This window comes from Oreochromis aureus, linkage group 23 (assembly GCF_013358895.1).
Source record: "Oreochromis aureus strain Israel breed Guangdong linkage group 23, ZZ_aureus, whole genome shotgun sequence".
NCBI lineage: Eukaryota > Metazoa > Chordata > Actinopteri > Cichliformes > Cichlidae > Oreochromis > Oreochromis aureus.
In genome coordinates this window covers 11,429,254-11,439,137 of record NC_052963.1, presented here as the reverse complement: position 1 = coordinate 11,439,137, position 9,884 = coordinate 11,429,254, and the positions used below count along the sequence as shown (strand labels likewise).

General features: G+C 41.2%; 1 protein-coding gene across 1 annotated transcript; it reads left to right on the top strand.

Annotated features, from left to right (window-relative positions):
* Positions 1-62: 62 nt before the first annotated feature.
* Positions 63-8,112, top strand: mrpl39 (mitochondrial ribosomal protein L39). Its single transcript, XM_031738442.2, has 10 exons — positions 63-229; positions 1,017-1,223; positions 1,336-1,475; positions 1,665-1,764; positions 2,005-2,072; positions 3,467-3,579; positions 3,699-3,764; positions 4,205-4,358; positions 4,763-4,810; positions 7,959-8,112. The coding sequence occupies exons 1-10, from the start codon at positions 193-195 to the stop codon at positions 8,031-8,033; spliced, it is 1,008 nt and encodes a 335-aa protein (XP_031594302.1). The 5' UTR covers positions 63-192; the 3' UTR covers positions 8,034-8,112.
* The last annotated feature ends 1,772 nt before the right edge of the window (positions 8,113-9,884 follow it).

Below are 9,884 nucleotides of genomic sequence, written 5' to 3'. Positions count from 1 at the left end.
ACAGCGTGTCGTTTTACACGTGGAACTTTAGCTTCTGAAAACATCAGTTCCTCTACGGACTTAAATATGCGCTGCACACGAGTCAGGCATGGCGTCCTTCAGCCATAGACGTTTGTAATAGACATTTATCTGTTTGCTCTGTTGTATCTGTTTGAGGTATTTTTTTGCGTGGCTGTAGGAACAGTCGTGAAAATGGCGAGCAGGACCGTGTGTCGAATTTTCCAGCGACGTGAGTACCAGTTGTTATCCGTGTAGCACTAGCATATGTAGCTGGTCAGGCTTGTGACAGCTGTAAGCTGCAGTAATGCTCCTTTAAAGCTGGATTTAATTGTCATAGAAATAAATAATACAATAAAATATGATATATTTTTTACGGTTATATATTGTAAAGAGAAAGTACTGGCAACAGGAGGGTCACCGCAAGAAATGTGAGAGCAGCTTTGGGATGTGTTGGAACAGGAGATTCCCATCATGGATGTGCAGCCGACAAATCTGCAGCGACTGTATGATGCTGTCATGTCAATGTGGAGCAAAATCTCCGATGAATGTTTCCGGCACCTTATTGAATCAATAACAGGAAGGCACAGGTTAAATACATAGTAGTTTTTCAGGTGAACGGAGGTCCAGCTCAGTGACAGTAGGCGTACCTAATAAAGCGCCTTGTAAGTGCGCAGGTGTATAACGGTACAAAATCATGGCTCTTTCTAAAACTCTGTTTTAGAGTCACGGTTGGGTACAGCAGACGAAGTAATAATAATGATGATGATGAAAAAAGTCGACTTCTTAGCTTTTTTCCCCTTAAATAATTGTACAATAAATATTTGCATAAAAGTTTCAGTTTTATTTGTCATATGGAAGTTAGCACAGGGTCAACATTGCAATGAAATGTATTTGACGAGCAGAAGACAGTCACTCACCAGTATAATACAGTTTAAAAAAAAAAAAGTAAAGAGCAAAATATTTATAAAATATAGTTTTAAAAAAAAACAGTTAACAGACTAAATATATATCCACAGGCTTTGCGTCCGCTGCGGCAGCTCAGCGTCCATCTCTGGCTGAGGTACGCAGTCAGCGTAACGCCGTCTTCTCCAGAGAGCAGGCCAGGCAGAGAGCTCTGTACCCCCGCATCGAGAAGATCGAGGTGTCCATGCAGGGCCCCGGGCTGGACGGTGCGCTGCTCGTCATGAACAAAGGAATGTCCACCCCGCTGAGCTGCGCTAGACGTGAGTGAAAAGAACAAACCGATTATAAATTCTCCACCGTAAGCTTCAGTTGCACGTGTTAATAACGTGTTGTTACATGTTTCACTCCAAACAAACGCTCTGTCACTCTCAGATCTGACGGAGCATCATGTGACAAACTCAGCTCTGGCTCTTGTGGACGGAGAACCATGGCCTCTCCACCAGCCCCTCACCCACTCCTGCTCGCTCACTCTGCTCACGTTTAAAGACAACGACCCCACACTGGTCAATGAGGTACTTTGACAGACAAACGTTCTCTCATAAGTTCAGCTTGCTGCTAAAGGATCACACCTTTTATTTGGGAAAAGAAAATATTGTTGACATCAGAGCATCAGAGCTGCAAGGCCAGTAAAGATGTGGAAGCCAGTTTGTAGAATAAGTGAATATTTGAGTGTTAGTCCTGTCCTCTTGTCTTGTGCTCAGGCGTACTGGCGTTCCTGCGCTGCCCTGCTGGGTCAGGTGCTGGAGACAGCCTTCAAGGATGATTACACTGTGGAGCTGCTCCGCACACCTGAAGTGCCAGGTAGAAAACCACTGTTTACCCTGACCCTGAGTATGTGTCTTCAGAAGTTTGACCTCGAGTGTTTTGATGTATTATCTGGTCTTTGTTGACTGATGTTAAATAATTAAAAAAAACCAAGGTTGTGTTTAGTTACTGACATATGTTACATGTCTTGATGTTTGATATTTAAGCATTTTTTTAAGTGAAAATGTTGCTTTGACATTTCTGCTTCTGCTGTGCTGACTTTGTATTTCCCTGCAGTCCTCTCTGGGGCCTTCTGCTGTGACGTGGTGCTCGACCCCCACCTCGACTCATGGACTCCCTCTGAGGTGCGTGTATGGTCCAAAGCTCTATTACGCCACTGCAGTCGCTGCCGACATCATTTCTGTTTACCTAGATGGTGAATATCCATCTGTTTTACTGCAGCGGCAGGTGCTCATGGCCTCTTAAATACAACTCAGGGCTCGCAAAATTTCGAAATCCCTGGTAGCCCTTCGGGCAGGCACTCTTCAGTTTTTGGTAGCCCAAAATAAATTTAAGAAGCCCCCCAAAAAAGAGATATTATACTTAAATGTATAATATTGCAAAGGAAACAAAACGTCAATCAAAAAATTGTTAAAACACAAATTACAACAATTGTATAAAAATTACAATCATCAACTTAAATACTTGGTTCTAATTGGACAGAAATTTCTATGAACTTGTAAGAACTTTGTAGAAGATGAATCAGTCTGTGTCAGATCCTGAATCTCAAATTTCCACTGAAGTCAGGGGTAAGAGGTGAGTGGAACCAACATCTAGGACATTTGCTTTTTGAAGTTTGCAAAGACGGCTAAATTTTGCCAGTGGTAGTTCACTCTTTGCAACATAGTACACTGTTCTAAACAGATTTTTCAGGAGTTCTTGTTGTGCTTGGTTTATTTATAGTATGTTTTTGCAATTGGTGTTTGTTCTGGGAAAGATACTGCAGACTGAGCAATAATGCATTTAACGGTCAGCGATTCTCTGCGCAATCAGCCTCTATCGCATGTTCAAGCTTGCTGCGAGAGATTTCACTTGTCATGTTTGAATAGGAAGCTAATGAGTGATAAGACGACCTCAGAGGAACTGGTACACAATTAATCTGTGACTTACCAATCAGTGCTGCCGCTCTCTATACACAGTTCGCGCGATCGCACAGTGAAAGCAAAAAACAAGCGCAAATTCAAACTCGATTTCAATATGTGACATATTGACAGAGGCTCATCGATGCCAATGACATAATTACACAGCTACATTTGCGAAAGAATGCAAAAGCATTGCCATATATTTTTCCTTCCTATGATAGCCCGATGGGCAGAGCTGAGTTAGATTTTCGTAGCCCGACTGGAAAAAGCCCTGCGACTCTAGTAAAAACTACAACTGTTTAGGCAGGTTGTAGTTTTTACTGTAAGAAGTAGTGACATCTGGCCAATGTTAAGTTTCTCTTTAATGAGATTTTCCATTCAAAAATCAGCTGTTTGAAATTATGTGATTCTTAGATCGCAGTGACGAGACCTCATCATCCCACAAACTCAGCCATCATTCGGCCTTATTTTGGTTGTAATGTTGCCATCCCTGCTCATTCCTAATGGAGTCGATCCTGCCCAGAAGCTGGAGGGCAGGAACGACTCCTGCTGTTTGTCAGTTGATGTTTTACTATCTGGTGATCTGTTTGTCAAGCAAAACGTCCGTTTCTTTTCAGGAGTCGTTACGCTCTTTGACCAGAGGGGCCCAGCAGCTCATCCACCAAGACCTGGCCTGGGAGCCTCTGGAAGTGGCGCCCTCTGTAGCACTGGAGGCTTTCTCACACAGCAGGTAGACTGGCATCTGAGTGCTCCTCAGCTGTGTAGACAGCTCACACTTCCATGTACCTCCTTTCACGACTCATTTAGTTTTAAATGCTTTATTTGTTGTATTTTCTCCTACTCTGGCAGGTGTAAGCAGGAAGAAGTGGAACAGAAAGCATCTCAAAATCCCAAAGGCACAGTGATGCTCTACAGGTGACACTGCATTTTTACATAAACAGAGTACAAAAAGAGAGACCTGGCCAAGAGAGCAGCACACACCGCAACCAATGCATGCTCAAATAAATGAACAAATACAACTGACGCACAGTGCAAGAAAGAAAACACAACATCCAGATATCGTCATATCTCATACGCAGTAACATATCAAGAGCAGGACCTTCTTTAAGAGCAGTCACTTGGTACTAAACTCGAGACAGGTATCCTAACTTTAGCTAGAGTTTATGAATTTGCGTCTCCTTTGACTTTGCAGGCTGTGCTTCTGCATTTAACAAATATGTGTAACAGTATTTGGACACTGAGCAAACACCAGTAGACTGAAACTTTCCTTATTGCACTGCATGACAGGCAGAGTAGAATCTTTCATTATTCCTGCACTCGCCTAAACTCAACCAACCATGTACCCGTTTTGGTAGATGCGGCGACCATGTACTCCTGAGTGGGGGCCCCCTGGTGGCCAGAACAGGCTTGTGCTCCCAGTATGAGGTGACGGCCCTCCACAGCCTGGGGCAGGGATCCTGGGGCCTCCATCGTCGAGCACAGGGCCTCTCCCTGCCTCTGCAGCTTCAGGTGAGAAAGTGTGTTTAGTATAAGCTGTATATATAGGAACCAGTTATCTATTCTTTTAATTGCAAAATTTATTCCAGTGTCTTTGCACATACTAAGGATACTGGCAGGTTGAGTGTCATATGATTGTAAACTTCATGCACGTTTTAGTGCTTTGATTGTTAGGACTGTAAAAGTGATGTAAAGCAGTCCAGCCCACATTAAATAAAGGCTTTATTGTTCGTGTTTTTCTCTTTTAATATCCTTAAAAGCGTTGCAGCAGTGGAACAAAAGCTAATCAAATGGCACTTGATTGTCCATCTGTTACAACAGTTTGTCATGCACAATTGCCAAGAAGTGTGTGATGTATAAAAAGCACTTTATTGTGTCTACATGTGCCTCCAAGTCACGTTTTCCTCTCTCTGCAGGCTCACCACACAGTCTGGAGGAAACTGAGGCAACGGGCAGAGAAACTGGTAAGAACAGCAAATGTGCTTCAATCTAATAAAAATATGTTTGAGAAAAGAACAGCAAATGTCTCCGTTTTTTAGCTCTGAAGAACTGAAACCAGCCCAGAGAGAACTCTTAATGTCTGGACGGTGTTGAGTATTTGTCCAGTAGCCAGAGGTTAGGATTTAGCACTCTGTTTTTATTACCGTGCATTATTATGTTGGCAAAAACCGAGACAGGAGAAGTATCGCGGGCTGTAATCTCAAGGAAAAGGCAGGTCTCATCCTCCTCATGAAGGACAAAGGCTGCTTTCTGAAGTCGACATCAAAAACACAAACGCCGAGTGAAGATCCGAGGGAAAAATATTTTTAAATCTCTGCATGTTCAAGGCTCTACTTCTAGACGTCTGGATTGATGCGAAAGGTGAATCCGCTCCGTCTGCATAACCGAGGTTGACTGGAGCGCTGAAAGATAGACGCATCAATTCTGCAAATTCAAACTAGGTTATGAGTTAATTTTGGATGGAGCCATCTAGGCGAAATAGATTTCGCTGCAGCCTTTCTGGCATCCTCGGCGCATCACTGATGGCGTAATAATAAAAAAAAAGATGTACTCATTAATAGACGCACTTAATTTGGCAACTGATGATATACTGTGCTCCATGGCCTACATTTTCTACACAGAGATTGGATACTCGGGGAATTGAAAATGGCACTTTTAAGAACAAAAGTCTGAAGACCTGAGTTGGATTGATATTAAAATTGTGAAATATTTGGATCATATATTTGTGGAGTTTTTAAGAGCGCAGGATTAGCATGCAGACCTCCTCCAGGAGAGGCTGCACATCAGTTTTATAGTCTTGGAGGTCACTGTTATATATTATCAGCCAACCTTCTAATGCATGCCGTGTTTGTCGTGCACACGAGGTGTACGAAGGGCAGCCGCCCTGTCCCGTTTGTCCCGAGTTATCAGAACGTCGCTACCGCTAATCAGTGGAAGAGCTATAAAGTGAAAGAGGTCTAGAAGATCTCTGAAGGACAACCACGTTACATCATAAGAAAGCATATGTAGGCAGACATGCCAAATGCACCTCCTCTCCTTCTCTTTCGCAGCCTGCAGTGGCAAACAGATGTCATTTTAAGACCACATGAATGTTTTTCATTCCTTTTGTTAAGCAGCCCGAGGCTGGCTGGCTGTTCTTGTCATGCTCAGCTCTTTGAAATAAATCTGTCTTTCCTTAATGTGGAAAAACTGCTGAGAAACAACCTTCAGTATTAAACAGTTAAACAATGGCTGGATTCACTACAATGCTTGAAATCCAGGTGCGTGTGTTTTTATTTCAGCCTGTGCCTTTAAGTGTGATTATTAATGATCAATTATTATGACTCTGGTAGGTTAAAGGAATGGATAGCAGTAACTTTGTTAGCATCGTCACCATTCTGGTGATGGCTGTTGCCTGACATCATATTGTGAAGTGTTGATTGGTCTTTACAGTGAAAGTCACCCTGTTTGTGACTCGTGTTCACTGTTCAGCTGTTTTAAGTCAAAGCAGCATTTCATCAGATGATGTCATACTACCAAAACAATTTTCTAAATTACAACATTTACTGTGATGATCGAGTGCAGTTTAAATTGCAGCGTTTGAGGGTTACAGATGTTGTGTTTGCTCAACATGGCAGTATGTCTTTAAAATGACCCGCGGCGTCCTTTTGCTTTAGTTGATTCTTCTGCACCGTTTTGCAAATTATAATGCTGGTATGAAGTGGGGGAACTTGGAATTGCAACAATTCTCTCTCTCTCTGATTGATAGACATGCAGCTGGTAAAATAAATATTGAACACGTCACCAATTTTCTAAGTAAATATATTTCTAGAGTGCTGTTGACATGAAATTCTCACCAGATGTCGGCAACAACCTGCCCAATCCACACACACAAAGAAATCAACGATAGATGTCCATAAATTAAGTGACAAAGGGAAATAGTATTGAACACACTTTCTGAGAGTTATTTATTACTTAGTACTGCAGCCTTTGTTGGTGATGACAGCTTCGTGAAGCCTCCTGTATGGAGAAACCTGCTGCATGCATTGTTCAGGGGTGATTTTGGCCCATTCTTCCACACAAACAGGCTTACATGGGGTCCCTTCTCGTCAGCTGGATTCGGGTCCGATGATTGGCCCGGCCTTTCTAACAGTTTTATTTTCTTTCTCTGAGAGTTTCCTTGGCTGCGTTTGGGAGCATCTTCTCCCTGTAATGTCCACCCTCGTTTCATCTTCATCATCCTGGTAGATGGAAGCAGATTTTAATTTGTCCATTCATCCTTGCTCTAATTATATGAAGGAAGTGCCATATGCTGAAAAGCAGCCCTGCACCATGATGTCCCCACCTTCAAACTTCACTGTTGGCGTGGTGCTTTTGGGGTGACATGCAGTGCCTTTGGACTTCTGTGGTTTGATTTCTTTGTGTGTGTGGATTGCACCTTTAGAAATATATTTACTTAGAAAATAGGTGACATGTTCAATACTAAAACCCGCTGTACAGCTAGACAACAGAGAGAGAGAGACTTCGGTTATCTAAATGGACTTGTTGAGGTTCATTCGCTGGGATTACCCGAATGTTTTTCTTTTAAAACGCATACTTTTTGGTTATTTATGTGTTGCATCCATGCTTCTAGCTCTTCTAAAGATTGCCTCAGAAGGCTCATAAAGCCTCTGAATCTTGCACTGATGTCAAATTGTCTGGCCTTTTTGACGGGCGTAATTTGTTACATCATTAAGTTGAAAGATTAGTGTTATTTGGTCCACCCCCAGTATGTGCCAGCCTACAGACTCTCCAGGAACAGGTTTATAAAAACAGCGAGACGTGGGCGGATGCGTTTTGTGAGCCGGCTGCAGGCAGTAGGGAGGCCTGTCCCCTGTCTGCCTCCAGCTGGCGCTCCAAAACACCACCGCCCACACTGCAAAGAGATTCTTCCAAATTTCCCCCCACGGTGGGCATCATGCCCCCACAACCCACTACCACCACTACAGAAGCTTTCTTTTTTAAAATATATGCAAAAAGATATTTTAGCCTATTTCTAATGAAAGTAGGATGGAGAGGGGATGCAACGGTCTTAGAAGTAGATCAATTTTAGTTTCTCTTCTCTCTGTTTTCACATTTTTGTTTTCTACACAGGTGGATGTGCCGGGTCCTGAAGTAGCAGCTCCACCATCTCCTCCCAACTCACCTCAACTTCCAGCCAGCCACTAACCACCTCTGTAACCCTCCACGTAAACACTTTAACTGATTTGATCATTTGTTCAATAAATGTATAAAAATATGTGAGAAATCTCTTGCATCTATTTATTTTCTTATTCAATATTGCTGCAAATTGAAACAAACGGCAGTATTGTTGCGCAAAACGCAGCAGCCTTTGTATTCGGCGTGATTAACAGTCATGATTGTGGGTGCGTTTGTTCTTGTATCAGGAGTTTTGCTTAACAACAAAAGCCGTGTGCGTGCATGTGTACATGTGTAAATTGGCCAGAGGTCAGGCAACAGTGCATCTGTTGCGTCTATCACTTGGCAAACAGGTGGCTCTCAATCCTCTGAGTGCGTTTGGCATGTGTGAGCAAGCCTGAGGATTTGAGTCATGAGGCAGCATCGTTTCCCTTTTTTTTTCTTCTTCTTCCTTGATTCGTGGTAAATTGACACGGTCGACAACAACACTGAGATTTATGCAAGAGCTACATCATCGTTTTTTGAGAAGTTGCAATTGTAGCCTGAAATCTAGGGTCTTCGATACTTTAAAGTAAAAACATTCCTTTATATGCTTTAAAATTAAAAGAATCTGCAATGAAACATTCTGTCTGTTAAATTTGCTACACATAGCTGTAAATAAATTATCAATAAAATTGCAAAATAGGGGAAAAAAACTGAATAAACAAAATTGACATTTTTCACAGAAAGTTTGGTGTTTATAACGTAAACTGCAAATATTAGTAAGCTGTCAAAACACAGTTAACAATTATAATTAGTGTAATTTCACAGACTGTGTATTTTATAATTGTGCTGTTTATTTTAAAATAAACCATAAAACTGTGACGTTATGGAGAAGGAATAATAAAAATTCTGTAAAGATTTATTCTTAAGGCATGCATAAGTTTAATGAGATTGAACAATAAATGTTAATTGGCTGTGAAATTACAGACTTGGATCATTCAATATAATTTTACAAAACTACTAAACTCTTCCATAAACAGAATAGTCTAGTCATGTAAGACCAAACAAACAGTATTTTTGTAATAATTTCATTTTTTGTAACGTAAAAATAGGTTAAATCAGGAAAGTGATGCAACCAATCAGATTCTTTTGTTTTAGTTTTGATTAGAAACAAGGTGTAAGGGGCGGGCACTTGCAGATCAATAACTGTCAAATCTGAAGGATGCTTGACGGACTTTACACAGAGGGACACTTACAAGGGGACAGTGTGGAAAAAGTTCAAACAGATAGCCAGCAACATGGAAAATTTTAATGGGTGGAAAATGGACGGTTTATAGATTGAACCAGATGTAAATGAAAAGCACTGTGGGCGTGGCAACCTTCTAAAATTGTCTTCTTACTACATAATAAACCTGACTGGTAACTGTAGCAATTTTAAGCTTGGTTGATTTTATTGTAGCAGTATTTTATCGTATTATTAGATATTTGTTTATCATTTTTGCACATTTAAATGCAATTTTAAAAAAATACTGTGTAAACTTAAAGCTACAGAACTAGTTTCCAAAACGAGAAAATTTCCATGTTTAATTAAAATGTCTTTATTTTTCCGTGATCGTAAAGCTCCGTTATTTCACTGTGTTTTTCTGGCACACCAGATGCTGCACTATTACTGTAGGTGGCTGGAGGGTGGGGGGGTTGTTTTGGTTTGTTTGTGTTTTTTTACAGTGTACACAATCTTGTTTAACATCTGTTTATTGATTCGTTCTGGTAAAGTTCCCATATTTGGGATACATAAAGTATGTCTTATGTTTAATGGCTTCCAGTGACAAGGAAAATTGATCCCTTCTTTGGGTGTCTTTAGATCATTTGAGATTAAAAGTGAATGCCAGGAACCATAAA

Bases quoted from the DNA above. Each gene is read 5' to 3' on its own strand.
- mrpl39 (XM_031738442.2), top strand. From the start codon at position 193: ATGGCGAGCAGGACCGTGTGTCGAATTTTCCAGCGAC. The intron at 2,073-3,466 runs GTGCGTGTATGG...GTTTCTTTTCAG, and splicing joins ACTCATGGACTCCCTCTGAG to GAGTCGTTACGCTCTTTGAC. The intron at 4,811-7,958 runs GTAAGAACAGCA...TTTTCTACACAG, and splicing joins GGCAACGGGCAGAGAAACTG to GTGGATGTGCCGGGTCCTGA.